The following is a 20,532-nucleotide window of genomic DNA, read 5'->3' as shown; positions in this document are numbered from 1 at the left end:
CCTTGAACTCTATTAGTTAGATTGCGTATCTCAACTTCAGTTAGTTCTTATTCTGGGGTTTTATCTCGTTCTTTCATTTGGAAAATACTCCTCTCTTGCCTCATTTTGACCAACTTACTGTTTCTATTTCTGTGTGTTTGGTAAGTTGGTTACACTTCCTAACCTTGGAGATGTGGCCTTTTATAGGATACATTCAGTGCATCCCAGCAGCACACTTTCCTCTGGTCACCAGAGCTGTATGCTTCAGTGGTAAACACTATATGGGCTGTGTGGGTCCCTCTGTTTTGGTGGGCTGACGACTCTGGGCGGTCTGGTAGGCGTGGTTTGCCTTTGGTCTGGTTGGTTGCCAGGCCCTGCCTTGTGCAGAGACTGCCGACCACTGGTGGGTGGAGCTGGATAATGAGGCTTCTGGCCGCAGAGCCCTGGGTGGTCCCAGGGCTAGTGTTGGCCCACTGGTGGGTGGAGCTAGGTTCTCACGTGGGTGGTTGTGGGGCTGGGGTTCCAGATCTATTGTCTGCCTGCTGGTGTGTGGGGACTGTTCCTGACATGGCTGGCTGCAGGGTCTGAAGTGTTGCAAAGTTGGTGCTGGCCTGCTTGTGTTTGGGGTTGGATCCAAGGTTTCTCAGGGCTGGTGTCAGCCTGCTGTTAGGTGGGACTGTATCCCTGTCTGGCTGGCTGCTTGGCTTGAAGCATCCCAGTACTGGTGCTGAGAGGGTGTTGGGCAGGGTCAGGTCCCTGCTAATAAGCTAGAGGGAGGATTCAAAATGTCACTTGCCAGCACCAATGTCTTCATGGTAGAACGAGCTCCCCTAAATTGCTTCTGCCATTGTCTATGTCCCTAGGGTGAGCTCCAGTTGCCACCTACCCCTCTAGGAGTCTCTGCAACATTAACAGTAGGTTCTGACCTGGGCTCCTTTCAAATTACTGTTTCTGCCTTGGGTCCTGGAATGTGTGAGATTTTGTGTGCATCCTTTAAGAGTGGATGTTTCTCTATTTCCCTCAGCTCTCTGGTTCTCTGAAAGTAAGCCCCACTGGCCTTCAAAGCCAAACATTCTGGATGCTTGTATTTCTGGTGCAGGACACCTGGGCTGGGGATCCCAATGTGGGGCTCCTTGGCCAGAACTTTTGCAGTTGTAATTATCCTCCTATATATCCAAGTGGGTCCACTTGGGGCTATGGGTCTTGACTGTACTGCATCTCTGCTCCTCCTACTTGTCTCATTATGGCTCCTTCTTTATATCTTTAGTGGTAGATCTTTTCTGCTGGTCTTTTTCATCAATAGTTGCTCTGTAAATAGTTGTAATTTTGGTGTGCCCTTGGGAGGAGGTGAGCTCAGGGCCTTCCTACTCTGGCACCTTGGCCACCCTGACCTCTGCTCTTTTTTTAAAAGTGATGCTTAAAATCATGTGATAACCAATGAAGACTGTACTAAATTTCCTTGAATTTATTGACAAATATTTTTCATTGTAGTAAAATATAGGTAACATTACGTTTACCGTTTCAAGCGTACAGTTTGTTGGCTTTAAGTATACTCCCAGTGTTGTGCAGTCATCACCACCATCTGTCTCCAGAACTTTTTTCATCTTCCCAAATGGAAACTACCCATTAAACAGTAACTCCCCATTCTTCCCTACCCTTAGCCCCTGGGAACCAACCACCTTCTACTTTCTGTCTATATGCATTTGACTGCTTTAGGTACTTCACATAAATGAGGTCATTCAGTAGTTGTCCTTTTGTGTCTAGATTATTTCACTTAGCATAATATCTTCAAGATTCATCCATTTTGTAGCATGTGTCAGAATATCCTTTTAAGGCTGAGTAATATTCCATTGTATGTATACACTACATTTTGTTTATCCATTCATCTGTTGATGGACATGTGGTTTCCAACTTTTGGTTATTATGAATAATGCTGCAGTAAACTTGACTGGAATCCTCTTGAATTTTCAGAGTTAATGGTAAAAGACAGCATGCTGGGAATTCCCTCGTGTCCAGTGATTAGGACTCTGCACTTTCACTCCCAGGGCCCAGGTTCAGTGCCTGGTCAGGGAACTAAGATCCCGCAACATCGTGGTGTGGGAAAAAAAAAAAAAAAAAGCATGCTATTAAAAATGTCCTTACTTTTCCTTTTGTGGTAAAAATGGTGATATGTGTAAAACAACATGGTGACTAACTAATGATCTCAACAAATACTGTTTGTTGAGTAAAGAAATATATTTTAGGAAAAATTATATGCTGAAAATTTGCTATATAGTTTATTATAGTACACATATTTCTAATATCTCAGCTTACAACGTTTGCTAGATTCTGTTTTGATAATGAATTATATTTTGAAGTACTGTTTTTGTGAACCACTAAAGGAAAGATGTGTTGAAGATTTATTCTCAAAAAGAAGTGACTTGAACAGTGTTTTATGAAAAAACCATGTAATAACCACTGATAAAGCAGTGCATTAATAATTTCCTTTAAAAAGGAAATTGGGATATGGTTGCAATTTATTCACTTCATCATTTATAGGTAAGCAAAGGAAATTAAAGTGAGAAGTCCACAGAATATTACAGCATATTTTTATTATGGTTAATTTTATAAAAATAATACCTTTGAAATATAGTAGACTTTTTACAGCATTTCCAAATGAAATGGTGAGGGACTATTGAAAAACTTTGTTTCACACAGGTTTGCTGTTCATCTCCTGTTGTTTCTAATTTGTTGATGTTTGATAAGTGGCTGTTAGTAATATGCTTTCCTAGCAGGTACTTTTGAGAAAATCTGGTTTTTCAAGATAAAAGGGAAACTTTAGTAGTGAATGTATAGTTACTTTTCCAAAGAAACTTGAGCTATGGAAAAAGAATTTTGATGATGAATGTTTGGAAATGCATTCATCATTGTAGAATTTTGTTGCTAAAAATGATGTCACCTGCAGCTACTGTATCTGCACACTTAAAACATTAAAAGAAATTTATTGCTTGTTTTAAAGTCAGTGTGAACCAAGGATGTGTGTGTGTGTGTGTGTGTGTGTGTGAGAGAGAGAGAGGAATTGATTTATAAGTAATTGGGTCACATGATTTTGGAGGCTTGACAAGTCCAAACTCTGCAAGGTAGGCCCAGGGAAGAGTTGCAGTTCTAGCCCAAAGACAGTCTGTTGGCAGCCTACTGGAAGCATTTTTCTTGAAGGAGGTAGGTCAGTTTTTGTTCTAGTAAGTCCTTTAACTGATTGAATGAGGCCCACCCACATTATGAAGGGTAATGTGCTTTACATATTCCAAATTAAGCAATTTAAATATTATCTCATTCCAGAACACCTTCACAGAAACATCCGATAATATTTGACCAAATATCTGGACAGTGTGGCCCAGCCAAATTGACACATAAAATCATATTACAGTCAGTTTCAGCAGAGTTTAAAACTTCACTGAAATTATTGTTAAAATATAAAGATGCAGTGTTTTCTGATTAAGCCAAATTTTTGCATAAAAAGGAATTGGAAGGTATAGTCAACAGTGGACTTTTTCCATTTAGACCTTTTAATCTTATATCTTTGTGAGGTGTCATTTGTTTCCCCAGCTGTGACAACCACTAAATCTAAATGTTCCAGTTTAGAACCAAGGCTTTCAGATTGCTTTGCCATTAAGTATTAAACCAAGATTTTAGAAGTAATGAAGCATGCTGAATTCATTGCTCTCACTAAAATTGTTAATATTTTAAAAAGTTATGGCCCCAGGGCTTTTGTTTGTTTGTTAAATAAGTTTCAAAAAGCTATTTAAAATAATGTTTATTTCATTTTCATTTCTTTTTAAAATTTCTATTTTTGTGGATTTCATAATAACATAATAGAATAGTATATATATAATTTATAGATAAATATACATATAGGGGTATTTGTTCAGAATTTTTACTGATTAGGGTATATAATAAAAATTTTTGGAGATTTCATCTAGAAGATAAAGGAAGTTTAATATAAAATTTGATGAAGAGGATGATGGGAAGAAGCCTTTGAAGCATTTTGGAAAATGAAGGATGATTGTTTCAGCTTCAGACTATTCTTTTTCTGGAATGTTTTGTTGTTGTTGAGAGTTTTTTAATTTGCAATAGAATTCCGATTTATAATGGGAAATATTACTAATACACCAATTAAGTTTATTGAGCAGTGCATTCTCTTGCTGTTTTCAAATCTACTTTGGTAGCCAAATAATAATGAAAAAGATGCATGGAAGAATAGAATTAGAGTAGTAATACCAAACTATGATAGCTAGATGAATTCTATCTCTGCTGTTTAGATAGACTTTACCTTTATGGGTAGAATTTTATAATGATTTAAGGTAGGGAAAGAGATAAAAGGCAAAGATTTTGAGATGATTCATTTGTAAATAACATGTGATTAAACCATGGATGATTTGGAAAGATAAAACAACTAGAGATATAGAAAGGGATGATATCTGAATATTTTGCCAGAATTACAGATTTTTGATATGGGAGATGTAGAGAGCACCAAGTTATTAGCCAATATGGAGATTATTCTTGAAGAATAGGAAATGATGGTTTTTCAGGCAACAGGTAGAAGGGAATATCTTTTGAAGGCAAAGAGCCTTTCAGGACAGTGATTTTTATGTGTTAGTATCATGTTTACTGCACTGTATAACACTTTATGACATCAGTATAATCCTACTGAGGTGCGTGATGGGACTCCCATTTTAAGATGGAAAGAGTATAAAGAGCCTTGGTAACTTGCCCAAGGTCAAAACATATGGTAAACATGCAGAGCCCAGAATTTGAACCTAAGTTTATTTGATTCTGTTCAAATTATTCTTCACTGAGAGCCTGCTGTGGTGCCAGGCATAGTGCTTGTGCCTTAGGAGTTCAGAGTAGAATAATACATGGCTCCTGCTCTCAATATAGTATTGCAAGTGAACAGACAGTAATTTATAGGGAACCTTGGGGAGTTAGAGAAAGACCACTTAGCCCAGTCTGAGATTTTTAGGGCCATTTTCTGTAGGACATAGTGCCTCATTTTCTGTAGGACATAGTGCCTGAACTGAATCTCAAAGGAGGAATAAAGAGTTAATTGAAAGGAGATGATCTGTGGAGAGTGTTGCAGCCAGGGGGAACCACATGTGTAAAGATATTCAGGCATAAAAATAGCATGATGTATGCTGAAGAACCTATTTCTGTCTAGGCCTTAAAGGATGGGATTGGTGGGGACCAGCAGAAGAGCCTAAGTTTCTCTTTTCATACCTCATCGCCTGGACAGAAGCTGGTTAAGATATTTGTGGATAAAATTTCAGACTTTTCAGTGTGGTTTTACCTTCCTTTTCTAGGATCAGTTCGACAGCTTAGACAAGCATACACAATGGGGAATTGACTTCTTGGAAAGATACGCCAAATTTGTTAAAGAGAGGATAGAAATTGAACAGAACTATGCAAAACAATTGAGGTAAGTTACATTTTTTTTTCAGTTCTCAGAAATGAAATTACATGTTTAAATAGTTGGATGTTAGATAAATGTGATATACCAGAGGTTAAATTCTGTGTTTGTCATCAGAGTTAGATTGAATTAGGTAACTGGTTTGTTTTAATGACTAATTTAATTAAATCATTGCCTAGTATCAGAAGGAATATTGGCTAGCTAGATCATGAGTAGCTTTCATTCCAGAAAGATACTTAAAGTCATAAAATCAGGAAGCAAAATTCCAGGAAAAAGAAATACCTGGGTATTAATTCTGTGCTTTACAGTTTTATTCCCCTGTAACCTTTTGCTTTAGTAATCTTTGCAAAATGTTGAAGAGTTCTCCAGTTTCTCATTTCTTTAGAGTTTCGAACACTTAGAAAGTGAGTGTGATGAGCTGAGTTTCTGTCAAAAACTAGATATATAGGGACTTCCTGGTGGCGCAGTGGTTAAGAATCCGCCTGCCAGTGCAGGGGACACTGGTTCGATCCCTGGTCCCCTGGTCTGGGAAGATCCCACATGCTGTGGAGCAACTAAGCCCGTGCACCAAAACTACTGAGCCTGTGCTCTAGAGCTCACGAGCCACAACTGCTGATGAGCCTGTGCTCTAGAGCTCGCGAGCCACAACTGCTGATGCCTATGTACCTAGAGCCTGTGCTCTGCAACAGAAGAAGCCACCACAATGACAAGCCCGTGAACCACAACGAAGAGTAGCCCCCGCTCTCTGCAACTAGAGAAAATCCACACACAGCAATGAAGACCCAACGCGGCCATAAATAAAGAGATAGATAGGTAGATATTATTGATGAAAGTGATTTTGGAATATGTTAGGAGATAAAAGTTTTAAAGGGAAAATTTTAATCTCAAATGGAATTTGTCTTAAGATTTTGTTTAAGCAGAAAATCGTCGTTAGACCACAACTTGACAAGTAGTTTTGCTGCAACGTATTCAATAAAAATGGTGTTTGAAGCTTGAAGACTGGACAACAATATAAGGTTCTAGCTGTAGGGGTTAGGATTCTTTATATTGCATAGTGACAGAAAAATCCAACCCACAAGGCACACATGAGTGAAAAGTCTGTAGACATATTTTGACTAATGGGTCAAATGTGTCTAGGCGCCATTTCTTGGCTCTGCTTCCCCTTGTTGCTTTTATCCTCAGATTTCATTCAGTACCATCCTTTTTACCCCCATAGCTCTAGATTTCGTATCTTCATACCCCCACATCCTGGGGAAGAATGATGGTCTTCTCTTTTGTGCATTTGGGGGAGAAGAGAGGGAAGGAAAGGGGGAAAGAAGAAAGTGAAAGAAGGGAGAGGAAGAAGATGGAAGGAGAGCAGAGTACAAGTGTGTATCAACTTCTTTTCTCCAGAAATCCCAGCAAAAGTCTCCTTTTGTCTTGCTGACCCTGGTTAGATTATATGCTTATCCTGAACAATTCACCAAAATGAGAATATTAGATTGATTTATAGCTAATGGTTGGGGGAGGGATAGGTGCCCAAAAGAAATTTAAGGTAGTGGATCACAGAAGGAAGGGGGATATTTGAGTGATAAACCACATATGTCCACCATTTATAGCAGTTTATGCAAGGAGCTGACTGGGTGTAGGGATGAAATAGACTAGTATGATGAATAGGTTACTTATGTTTATAATGATATACATACTACTATTATGACATCTATTGAAATAGTAGCATCATGCTAATTTCATGATCCATTTGCTTCCTATGTTTTTTTTAAACCAAGGAATTTCTGTATGAAAATATAAACAGGGAACCTAGTATATTAATAATAATTGTGATGATATTTTACCTGTCCAAAAGTTTTGACTTGGGAACTTTACCGTTCAGGAATCTGGAAGCGTTAAGGACCTCTGAAAAGTTAAAATAACAATAAAAAAATGTATTCATGTGTAAACAATGAAAAATTTCCCTCATTTACTTTATAATTTGATCTCAACTCTAGCACATTAAGTTTTCTGGTTTCTAAGTATTCCAATAGAAGTGAAGAAAGAAAATGCTACAGACAGTACAGTGATGTGATGGCAGTGTGAAGTGCCAAATAATAAAGAAAAGATTAAAAGATTGCAAACAACAGATGAAAAAATTGTTTCCAGACTAAAGGTACCTGTCAGTAAGGCAATGATGAAAAATACTGTGGAATATGCAATTTGAAAAAGTCAGGTGTAGCAGCATATTTAAAAGGCTACTCAGTCTGTCAGTGTAAAAAGCAAGTTGCAGAACTGAACGTACAGCAAGACCTCCTTGCTTACTTGAGCTTGAGTATATAGCTATGTGTAAAATTTGTATGTATTCTGAAGAGGTCTAAAAGGGTACACCCCAAATTGTTTTACACTGGTTACCTCTGAGGAATAAGAGTGGGGGGATGAGAAGGGAAGGAACTTACACTTTTTACTTGTATTTTTTAATTATTGAAGTCTTTTCAACAATTGTGTAATCTTAAGCAAAGAAGATGGTATACTTCAAGCGAATCCTATCACAAATTATAGAATAAAAATTGGTAATTTATAAGGTAAACCTTCAGCAATCTGCAATGTTTAATTGTCCAGAATAACTTGGGCCTCAAGAGTTTCAGGATGGCCAAGGTTTTACCGGAGTAACAGGACTGTAATCAAATGGCACACTTGTTTGTCTTTCTGTTTTGTGACTGATAATAACAGTTATAATTTTCACTTAACTTGCAAAAAGAGATTTTAACACCACTTCTTTGAAGCAGGAGTGGCTAGAACCCACAATTTCATGATATAAAAATATAATTTTATAGTGAGAAAGTAGGTTTTGTCATGTACAGACGCTCAGGTTAAGTGATGTGCATCTTTTTTCTGTCCCAGCAGACTAAAGAAATTTAGTACACGTTCATCCTAACAGTGGCTCTCACTTGCAGTGATTCTCAGCAAGAGCAGGATTATTGGAAGGTGTTGAGGAATTCCAATAAGGAAAAGCTGGGAGGAGGCTTGTGTAACTTGAAAACCATCTACTCCCTTCCCTTTCTCTACATTGAGATTTGCTGCTTTGGATGAATGCTTAGTAAATGACTGGATTATCAGCTACTCTTTATAGTATCTGTTTTGTCCAAAGGGAAGAAGTGTGCCTTGTTTATTTCTTCTTTAATGGGAAAAATTCTTTTGGTTGACTCCCTCCTGTTTTTGCTACTGCAGAGGACAGTTTCTTTTCATAGTGAGGCAGCTCTTTTGTCTCCTGAATAACAACTATATTCAACTATATTAAACATTTACATTTCAAATATATTGCAGGATTAAATTTTGCAATATATTTTTTGTAAATATATATTTTTTATTTGCATAAATTTAATTTGCAGTATAATTTTGGCACTCCCAGTTTATTCTCTGTCTTCTGTTTTGATGGCTTTGGTTTAACTTTATTTTAGTTTGGTATTGCTTCATTTTTGGTAGTGGTTTGAGGAGAGGAATAAAAAAAAGTGTCTAATCATGTTTGGAGACATAGTTATAAACAGTTGAGCCCATTGACAGGTGAATGGATAAAGAAGATGTGCGTGTGTGTATATATATATATATATATATATATATAATATATATAATGGAATATTACTCAGCCATAAAAAGGAACGAAATTGGGTCATTTGTAGAGACATGGCTGGATCTGGAGACTCATACAGAGTGAAGTAAGTCAGAAAGAGAAAAACAAATATCGTATATCAATGCATATATGTGGAACCTAGAAAAATGGTACAGATGAACCGGTTTGCAGGGCAGAAATAGAGACACAGATGTAGAGAACAAACGTATGGACACCAAGGGGGGAAAGTGGCAGGGGGTGGTGCTGGTGGTGTGTTGAATTGGGAGATTGGGATTGACATGTATACACTAATATGTATAAAATGGATAACTAATAAGAACCTGCTGTATAAAAAACAAAAAACAATTGAACCATGTCCATTATCCATGGATAATAAGTGGGACTAATGGTCCATGTCCATTATCCATTATCCATGGATAATAAGTGGGACTTTGAATCACTTGGTAGAATGTTTTTTGTTTGTGGACATAAAAAACTGAAATCAGTCATTCTTCTAATAAATTTATAATATTGTATTTGTATGACAGAGATTGACTAAATTTTCTTAAGTGAAAAAAAGAAGCTCTATATACATAATAGTATGTATCATTTTTTTCTAGTAAAAGTAATTACAGCATTAAATTCTATCATAGAGATTGCTGCATGAAATTATATTCCCCTACTTCCACCCCAGATCATTCCTTTTTGACTCAAACGTGACAGCGTGGTACTGGGAGAGAAATAGATTGGACAATGGGAAGCCTAAAACTTACTCTTACCTTAACCAGAACAGAAATCTCTCCAAATTTCTTGGATCTTATTTTTATTTCTGTACCTTGCCAACCCTGGCAACATAGCTGGTACCTCTAGAGCTGAGTGAATGTAAGTTGAATGCATAAATAATTGAATGACCTGTGTTTCACTTTAGTTTGGAAATTAGGATCTCTAACTATATGGTGAACCTTTGACCGTGTACTGCTTTCTATCCATACTAGAGTTTATGTCATATACATCAATGTGAAGAGATTGCTCTACTAAGAGCTGTCCCAAATATTTCAAATAGGCTTAGATATAGAATAATGCAAATAAAACCAGTTTCTATTTTCTATTTAGTCTTTATTTTCTCATGTCGCTTTATCAGAATTTTCTATTCCTATCTCACTGTTTAGTCTCCGAAGAACCTAGGGAGCTCATCTTTGTACTGACTTGTGGAAAGTAGAGATTACTTTTATTCTTTGGTTGGCCATTGTTTAACTTGTGACTCTTTGGCCTCCCCTGAGTTTTTGATCAAACTGCTTAGTGTAGTAAACCCTAAGACTGGCATCTGGATACAAGCAGGAGCAACTATTCCCTATATTAATTTTCTTCATAGAATGGATCTTGTGGGAACTCTTTCATTCTTGTCAGGCTCTGGTAGTTCCTGAGCCTGCCTGGTACATATCTAGGTGCCTGTATCCAGATGACTTACTGGCTAAATAATTTTTGCCTCTTAATTCTAGAAAATAGTCTCCCTAATAAAAGATAAACTCCACAAAGGAAAAAGATTCTTGTTTGTTTTGTGCAGTGCTTATTCCTAACTTCTAGAATAGTCTCTGGCACAGAACAAGCACTTTTTGGTATTTACTTAACACTTAACATAGCATTTAATGTGCCAGCACTATTCTCAGTGCTTTTACACATCTTATAATTTATTTCATTTTCATAAAAACCCAATAAGATGTTGGTATTACTTTATACATTAAGAAACTGAGTTACAGAGGGGTGAAGAAAGAGCTAGCTGGCTCAAATCTGGCTGCAGAGTCTGAGTACTTGGTGCTGCCTCTCAGCATAGGGAGAATGACTAATTCTCATTGAAGAGGATATTTTTCTATCACCAGTACCTAGTGCCATTGAGACATCTTTGGGTTTCTAAGGTATTTTACTAGGGACAATAATAAATTATCTAAAAACTACATAACATACTCTTTCCAACTAACACATCTGTTTATAATGTAACAATTATAAACAATTAAATTATAGAAATTTAATTAAATATAAATTAAATTATGTACTTCATAAATTTAGGGCTAGTTGTATCTTTTTCCATAAAGATAAGAACAGGTTAAAATAAAAGGTTAACATTTTAGAAGTCCTTCCTTTTAAGAAAATGTACTTGTCGTTAAGGAAGTTTAAAAATTTAATTATGAGAATTTAAGATAAATGCTTTTTACTTTTATTATTCCTATAACCTATTATAAATTGGAGCTAGGGATAGCATAATGTTAGTTCTCTCTGCTTCTTGCCTGTAATATTCTCCTTAACTCTATTAGCTATTTTCTTTTGGTGGTTTATCAGAGGAGAGGAAATAGCATGACAATTGGAGAACCTTTTTTTAATGTAATATAACTATATTTTCTTGATATGTTTGATTTGGACTTCATATACTTATCATTACAATATTTTAGCTGTTTGGTTTTTTTGCTTTTTGTTTTTTAAAATTTTTTTTAAATTTATTTTTGTTTTCAGTTTTCTAGCTGTTTGTTTTTTGATCATTGGCATTTTTTCTGCTCCTATCCTTGTACTTTTTGTGTGCCATGGAGCTCTAATTTTATCTCAGTTCATTCTGTTATACCTAAAAGATGCCCCCAACCCTCAACTTAATTATCCACCAGACTACTAACCTACATTTGCAGCAATAGGGTTGTTTGTCATTTTCAGTTTATGTAGGATGCGATCTCATTTAATCTTCTCAAGAGTTTGTTGATCTTTGTTGTCCTATTTCTAAGACCTGTAGAGTACTTGCCCTGTAGTCAGCATACAACAGTAAACTTTTGTGGAATGATTCAATCAATGAACTCTACTGCTTTACTAGTCAAGAAATTCAAGCTCATCACCTTAACAAGAATCATGAAGCCTATTCCTGATTTTTATATTAAACTGTTTCCTTAAAAAATGAAGCAGAACCTAACAAGTAAAACATAAAGCTCTTAAGAAAGAAAATAAGTTCAACCCAGTTGTGGTAAACATTTTGATAGTGAGCTTTTCAGTGAAAAGGATTTAAAGATCTTGTTTAAACAACTATAAAGAAATAAGAAGGTTGTCAATGATGTTGGCTATATAGATCACTTAATCTCTTAGCTCTTTCATAATGCCTTTAATAGTTTTATTTCTGAGTTATTTGTTTAGCCATTTGAATTGTGTAGGAGTGTCTAAAATGAGACAAAATGTTTATTTCATCATCCTCTAGGTTTAAAATATAGGCAAATCAGATAGATTAAGCTGCTGACTTGAAGCTAGGACTGTGTTATATAGTTCTGCTTTAAGAATCTAATATTTAGAAGGAAAACAGAAGTTATCAACTTGCAGAACAAAATTTCTCCGAAAAGTATAATACTTAAGTCTGTGCCAGTCTGCTCCTTCCTCAGTCTAAATTGAGCAATAAAATAATTTTCCTGTTTTCTGTCTTGAACATGCCTGAAAATATTCTTCTGGAAGATTTGCAGGTTGATTAGAGATCACATTGTTATGCCTATCACATCCTAAATAGCAATGAATTGTTGAATATATTCTTTGGGTATAGACTATGGAGCTGATACCATAAATGCATAGTCCCCTTCACATTTTAGATGCTGTGTATCCTTGACAGGCTAAAGATCAAGCAAAATTAGGAACTGGCATTTTTAAGAAATGAAATACTTTGTTTACTTTCACATCCATTGAAGCTTGTTTGGTTTTTCTTCTAGGTCTTTCAGGCATAAATACTTAAGTCCTCTTATTTCTTCTTGTTATCGGTCTATTTCGCCATTTACCATCAGTAGAGGTATAATGAAGCATGTCCCTTAAAAAAACAAATACAGTATTCAGAATTTGTCTAATACTACTTGTAGTAATCACTTTTTTACATTCAATTTTTTTAAATTGTGGTAAAATGTACCTAACGTGAAATTTACTCTCTTAATCATTTTTAAGTGTGTATTTCAGCTGTATCTTAAGCTGAAATATAAATATGTATATTAAGTATATTCGTACTGCTCTGTGACCAATTCCTAGAACTTACTCATCTTGAACAACTGAAACTCTGCCTATCAAACAACTCCCCATTTTCCCCTTCCTCTAGGCTCTGGCAATTCTATTAATACTTTCTGTGTCTGTGAAAGTGACTACTCTAGGTACTGCATAAGTGAAATCATACAGTATTTGTTTTTTTTTTTTTTTTTTTTGACTGGTTTATTTTACTTAACATAATGTTGTAAGGGTTTATCCATGTTGGGAAATGTATCAGAATTTCCTTCCTTTTTAAGGTTGAATATTATTCCATTGTACAGATAATACCACACTTTGTTTATCCATTCATCTGTTGATGAACATTTGGGGTTCTTCCACCTTTTCCATATTGTGAGTAATGATTTTATGAACATGGTGTCCAAATATCTGAGTCCCTGCTTTCAATTCTTTGGCTATATACCTACAGGAGGAATTGCTAGATCTTATGGTAATTCTATGTTTAATTTTTTTGAGGACTACCATACTATTTTCTGCAGTGGCTGATCTATTTTGCATCCCTACCAGCAATGCACAAGGGTTCTAATTTCTCCACATCCTTACCAACGCTTAATATTTTCTGGGTGTTTTCTTTGTTTCTTTTTTCTTGACAGTAGCCATTCCGATGGGTGTAAGAAATCTCATTGTGGCTCTGATTTGCACTTCCCTAATGATTAGTGACACTGAGTATTTTTTCATATGCTTGGCTGGCCGTTTGTATATCTTTGGAGAAATGCTATTCAAATTCTTTGCCGATTTTTAAAATTGGATTGTTTGTTTTTTTATTATTGCGTTTTAGGTGTTCTCCATACAGTCTGCATTGTAACCTCTTATCCGATATATGACTTGCAGATCCTTTCTGCCATTCCACAGTTGCCTTTTCACTCTGTTGATCATGACCTTTGATACACAAAGTTTTAAATTTTGATGTTTGGTTTATCTATTTTTTCATTTGTTGTCTGTGCTTTTGGTGTCATATCCAAGAAATCATTGCCAAATCCAATGTTGTAAAACTTTTCCCTATGTTTTCTTCTAAGAGTTTTATAGTTTTAGCTCTTACATTTAGATCTTTGACCCATTTTGAGTTAACGTTTTTATATGGTTGTAAGGTAGGGGTACAGCTTCATTCTTTTGTATGTGGATATCTTTTACATTCAGTTTTCCACTATATGAGGAAAGATTTGTGTCTGTAAGTGATGGAAACCCCAGTGAGCTACTTTGTTTAATGGTAAATTTATTGAGAAGAGATATTTATTGATTTATTTATTGATATCTTTTATTAATTTGATTTTTTTAAATTGATTTGATTTTTTAACTTGAGCTCAAGAAGAGGTTGAACAGTTCAGCTGCTGGAAGTCCTGGGATGCAGCTAGGTCACAGGGGAAAAAAAAGTCAGGATCTGAAACACAGCCAGAGAACCAGAGACCTTTGTTGTCTTCCTTCCTCCCTCCCTCCCTCCCTCCTTCCCTCCTTCCCTCCTTCCCTTCTTCCCTTCTCCCCTTCTCCCCGCCCCCCGCCCGCCCTCTCCCGCTCCTTTTTGGGCTTCTTTTTATGTGTTGGCTTCATTCTTTCAGTGCAGACTGGCCTTTTTTCTCCACATGGCAGGAAATGTACTCACCAACATTCAGTTTTATGTCTCAGAGATTCAGCTCTCGTACTGATCTCAAAGCTGTATCAGGTACAAACACTTAAAAATTCCAGTAAGAGAACTCTTTGGCCCAGCCAGATTCAGTTTTCTATCTCTGGATCACTTAGCTGAGGCCCACAAATAGGGCCGTTTGTCTTAATCTGGTAATTCCTAAGCATGTTAACCGTTAGATATAGGGACAGCAATTAAGAAAAGGGATACTAGTCAGTCTCAGATATCTAATACTACCCTTCTGCCATAGTATGATTTGTGTCCCATTTTACAAATAAATATGGTATTGATCACCTGTTAAACAGTAATTAGAGCTCAGAGCCTCTCAAATGTTGAAGGATTGAAAACGTATAGAGGTGATTTTCTGCTTAAAATTTTTTGAGGTATCTTGTACCTCATCATTTAACTGTAAAATGTAGTTTAAATAAAAATGAATTAAAGTTTTGAGAAATTATTTGGAATACTTTATAATTTTCACTAAAACTCATATAAACATGACAAAACTAGAATGGGTAAAAAATATTAAAATCAGCAATTTAAATATAAATTAAGTAATATGATATATTTAATATCACATATTCAATTAGGATATATAGAGAATACTATAATATTTGGAGAAACCCATTACATTTAGAAGCCTTCTCAGGCTACTGAAGGAAGAGTGTTAATTCCTCTGTATCCATAGTGCATGATCCTAAGGTTCTTAGAAAACATGGATGAAACACACACACCTCAAAACAAAGTATTAGCTTATCTATGACATCGATTATAATTTCTATAATATGTATTGTATCTGTATAAAACTTGGTTTTAATTAATTCCTGATTCATAACATGCTATTCAAAACATGTCTTACATATAAAGACTGCTATCATAATTGGTTACTTGGAGAATCTCTGGACTTAGAAGAGAGGAAAATTTCAAAAACAGTAGCCTAGGGAAGCTGACACTAAGGGCAGATTTCTTTTTCTTTTTTTTTTAATATTTATTTTATATTGGAGTATAGTTGATTAACAATGTTGTATTAGCTTCAGATGTACAGCAAAGTGATTCCGTTATACATATACATGTATCTATTCTTTTTCAAATTCTTTTTCTATTTAGGTTATTACAGAGTACTGAGCTGAGACAGTAGGTCCTTGTTGGATATTTATTTTCAATACAGCAGTGTGTACCTGTCAATCCCAAACTCCCAGTCTATCCCTCCCCCTCACCTTTCCCCTCCCCCGCCCCAGATAACTATAGATAACTATAAGTTTGTTCTTTAAGTCTGTGAGTCTGTTTCTGTTTTGTAAATAAGTTCATTTGTATCTTTTTTTTAGATTCTGCATATAAGCAATATAATATGATATTTGTCTTTCTCTGTCTGATTTACTTCACTTAGTATGATAATCTCCAGGTCCATCCATGTTGCTGCAACTGGCATTATTTCATTCATTTTAATGGCTGAGTAGTATTCCGTTGTATATGTGTACCACATCTTCTTTATCCACTAATCTGTCAATGGATATTTAGGTTGCTTCCATGTCTTGGCTATTGTAAACAGTGCTGCAATGAACACTGGAGTGCATGTATCCTTTTGAACCATGTTTTTCTCCAGTATATGCCCAGGAGTGGGATTGCTGGGTCATATGGTAGCTCTATTTTTAGTTTCTTAAGGAACCTCCATACTGTTCTCAGTAGTGGCTGTACCAATTACATTCCCACCAACAGTGTAGGAGGGTTCTAAGGGCAGATTTCTTCTTTTTTTTTTTTTAACATCTTTATTGGAGTATAACTGCTTTACAATGGTGTGTTAGTTTCTGCTTTATAACAAAGTGAATCAGGTATACATATATTACCATATCTCCTCCCTCTTGCGTCTCCCTCCCACCCTCCCTATCCCACCCCTCTAGGTGGTCACAAAGCACTGAGCTGATCTCCCTGTGCTATGTGGCTGCTTCCCACTAGCTATCTGTTTTACATTTGGTAGTGTATATATGTCCCTGCCACTCTCTCACTTCATCCCAGCTTACCCTTCCCCCTCCCCGTGTCCTCAAGTCCATTCTCTACGTCTGCATCTTTATTCCTGTCCTGCCCCTAGGTTCTTCAGAACCTTTTTTTTTTTAGATTTCATGTATATGTGTTAGCATATGGTATTTGTTTTTCTCTTTCTGACTTCACTCTGTATGACAGACTCTAGGTCCATCCACCTCACTACAAATAACTCAATTTTGTTTCTTTTTATGGCTGAGTAATATTCCATTGTATATATGTGTCACATCTTTATCCGTTCATCTGTAGATGGACACTTAGGTTGCTTCCATGTCCTGGCTGTTGTAAATAGAGCTGCAGTGAACATTGTGGTACATGACTCTTTGTGAATTATGGTTTTCTCAGGGTATATGCCCAGTAATGGAATTGCTGGGTCGTATGGTAGTTCTATTTTTAGTTTTTTAAGGAACCTCCATACTGTTCTCCATAGTGGCTGTATCAATTTACATTCCCACTAACAGTGCAAGAGGGTTTAAGGGCAGATTTCTTGAGAGAGATGAATTGCCTAAAATATTTTTAGTTTAGGAGGAACCTGCCTGTTTTACACTTACATATTTAAGACAAGCCAGAGATTTATTTGACCTAATAAGCATATTATGTTAAAAATTCAGAGCAAGGATTTGTGGGACTTAGTAACCAGTCACACCTTGGTGTGTATTTTTGCCGACTTCAGACTGTTTTCTTAGAAGGCCCAACTGAGATCAGCTGTTTTGAGGGGATAAATTCTTTGGGTATGCTTTTATCATTAATTTGTTTTTAAATTAAAAAAACAGTATATGATCACTGTAACACATTTAAATTTTAGTCACTTCCCAGCCCCTCTCCCTAGAAATGAGTACTATTAATAATTTGTTGTGTCTTCTTCTAGGGCATATGTTTTCCTAGAAGTTTTGATTTAGTGGAATACAAGAACATTTTGGACCATGCTGTAGTTTTTCTAGTGGCAGGGTAGGCTTGGATGGAGTCTTAGTGGTTTGTATATGGTTTCTGAGGGCTTTATTGGGGCTTGGGAAGAGCTTCCCATAGATGGGTGACTTTACATAAGAGAGGCAAGACAAATTTTTAAAAATTGCTGAGGATTAACTGTGCATGCTCAAAAGGTAAAAGTAATATTACTTTCTTCTTCTTCCCCTTCCCTCTTGTGGTATTTGTGCTCTTCCTCCCAGAAGCTAGAGTTCAAATTAGTGTTGTTTATGCTGTGTTTAAGCTATGAGTACGTTAAGACTTTTGTGTTAATATCTGTGGTAGTAGTCATAATTCTTTCAAGTGTCAGAAGCCCAAGTCATATTGGTTTAAGCAAAGAAAGGAATTTATGGCTTATTTGACTGAAAAGTTTAGGGATCTGGGTACTCAGAAAAGTAAGAATTTCTCTCTTTTTCTCTTGGTTTTGTTGTCCTTTCTGTTGATTTAATACCCAAGTAGGCTCTTTACACGTGGGGCCTCCAGGATTGTGTCCTATCAACTTAGCTTCAGCATAAAGAGAACATGTTGATGAACAACAAGGACCTATTGTACAGCACAGGGAACTCTGCTCAGTATTCTGTAATAACCTAAATGGGAAAAGAATTTGAAAAAGAATAGATATATTTATATGTATAACTGAATTACGTTGCTGTACACCTGAAACTAACACAACATTGTTAATCAACTATACTCCAATATAAAATAAAAATTAAAAAAAAGAAAAACATATCTTACCAAGAATTTCAACAGATATTTTAGCATTGACTTTGGCCTGGATTAATGGGCCTGGATCAAATAAGTGTTTCTGGACTGTTATATGTGACCAACCCACCACAATTACGTAGACGTGACAATAGAGGAGCTGCAGTTTAGGTTATGCTAGGCTGTACTAGAATAATAACTCCCAAATCTCAGGGACTTTACGCAGCAAAAGCTTATTTCTTGCTCATGCAAAGTCAGCCACAAGGCTAGGTGATAACTCTAGTAGTCCATGTGGTAACTCAAGAATCCATACTGTTTTCACCTTGATCTTAACATGAAGCCTCCACAGTTGCTTCATCAGGGAATGAATAAGCCCAGACGTTTATGCACGAGCTATAATGCTTTAGCTTGGTACTTAACACAGAGCTAACAGCCCATTATACAGAATTAGCCACATGGTTCTGCCTAACTGCAAGTGTGCTGGAAAATGTGTGAAATAATAGGGTTCTTTATTTCTTTATTTTTTTTGCGGTACGTGGGCCTCTCACCGCTGCGGCCTCTCCCGTTGCAGAGCACAGGCTCCGAACGCGCAGGCCCAGCGGCCACGGCCCATGGGCCCAGCCGCTCCGCGGCATGTGGGACCCTCCCAGACCGGGGCATGAACCCGTGTCCCTTGCATCGGCAGGCGGACCCCCAACCACTGCGCCACCAGGGAAGCCCAGTAGGGTTCTTTGATGAGCAGAAATATGTCTGCTACAAACTGTTACAGAATAAAAAAGCATAGTGAGTGATGCAGGTAGGCATAGACAACAAATGTCAGTTATAGCCTATAACTCTAAACAGTGCTTAAAATGTTGATATACAAAATTATGTTCAGAATTTGAAACTACTTGCTCTTTGGAATGTTCTTCGCCCAAGTTTGACTTGTTTTTAAAGTAATTCAGGGACTCATGGTTGAAAATCACTGACTTTAAAAGTAATTTCCAGAATGCAACCCATTTATAGGTTGGAGACTGTGGTTATAACCATAATAAGTTAATCAGTTACCTCATAATTGCTGATTTCCATAGATATTATAGTTTAAACCAGTACATCTCAAATTATTTGTGATGATGGACTAGTTTCTTTTAAAGTTTCTACTGATGCTTTTATAAAATACAAGAAAAATTTAATGCTAGAAAAAAATGACATAAAAAGAGACGTATGAAATACAGGCCCTACTTTTTTTACTGTTAGATTCAACATTTATAAAACTACTCTCAACTTCTGTACTTAGCTTGTTGTGGGATAGGTAATGAGGAGTCTGGACCTTTACTGGTCCATGGATCATATTTTCAGGAGCGTGGTATAAAGGACTGTGGTTAATGCTTTGCAAATATTGTCTACTTTAATTCTCATAACCTTATGGGTTAGAGGTACTGTGTATCACCATTTATAGAAAACTGGGCACAAAGAGTGTGAGTAAATTGCCCAAGGTCACACAGAAGCCACACAAAACCCACGCAGTCCAGTTTGACTCCAGAGTCCATGTGCTTGTCTGCCTCTGATTTTGCAAAGATGAAATGAGGTAGCATTCTAGTCCGAGACTGTCAAGAATGGACATAGATACAGGCAGAGAAAGTTACAATTGGAATTAATTCATTTGCCTAAAGAAAGAGAAGGTTAAGGATCACATAGTGATTTTCATATAAAAGTAGAGTTACAGAGGATACTGACGAACTGTTCTTTTATCCTGTAGTGGGTCTGCATCTGTTTACATTTTACCTTAGTTAGTATTATAATCCCTGATTTACAAAAGAAAATAATGATAGTATTTCCTTGAAATACGTGTCTTTCTGCCATAACTCAGTTTCATATACTGAGTACTTTGTTTCATATACTGAGTACTTTGTTTCTTTTATTCTTCCTCTTAATTCTTTTTAGTTTGATAGCATAATCAACCAAATTGTTACTATTACACTCATATAAACATAGAAATAACATTTCTTTCTACAGGAATCAGTATTTTAAGGAGAAAATGTAAGTAATGATTGTCTATTATGATGGTAATAGGTGATCATGTTGCTGTCTTAATTTTTTTCCATCATTAAATTCTTGATATAATGAAATTGGAAACTTTTTGAGTATTTGAATTTCAACAACAGTATTTTAGTAAATTTTTAAAAATCTTCTTCC

General features: G+C 36.2%; 1 protein-coding gene across 4 annotated transcripts in view; it reads left to right on the top strand.

Annotated features, from left to right (window-relative positions):
* The window catches only part of FNBP1L (formin binding protein 1 like), a 118,189-nt gene that overhangs the window by 60,824 nt on the left and 36,833 nt on the right, over positions 1–20,532 (top strand). For 3 of the 4 annotated variants that reach the window (XM_029229533.1, XM_029229532.1, XM_029229535.1), the window contains exon 2: positions 5,316–5,431. The exons of the other annotated variant lie outside the window; for it this stretch is intronic. In XM_029229533.1, the coding sequence (XP_029085366.1) occupies positions 5,316–5,431 (116 nt within the window). The remainder of the gene's footprint in view (positions 1–5,315; positions 5,432–20,532) is intronic. 4 annotated transcript variants of the gene reach the window in all.

Source organism: Monodon monoceros, unplaced genomic scaffold, assembly GCF_005190385.1.
Source record: "Monodon monoceros isolate NGI ecotype Baffin Bay Population unplaced genomic scaffold, NGI_Narwhal_1 Super_Scaffold_18, whole genome shotgun sequence".
In the NCBI taxonomy this organism is placed as follows: domain Eukaryota; kingdom Metazoa; phylum Chordata; class Mammalia; order Artiodactyla; family Monodontidae; genus Monodon; species Monodon monoceros.
This window is presented reverse-complemented; position numbering and strand designations above follow the sequence as displayed.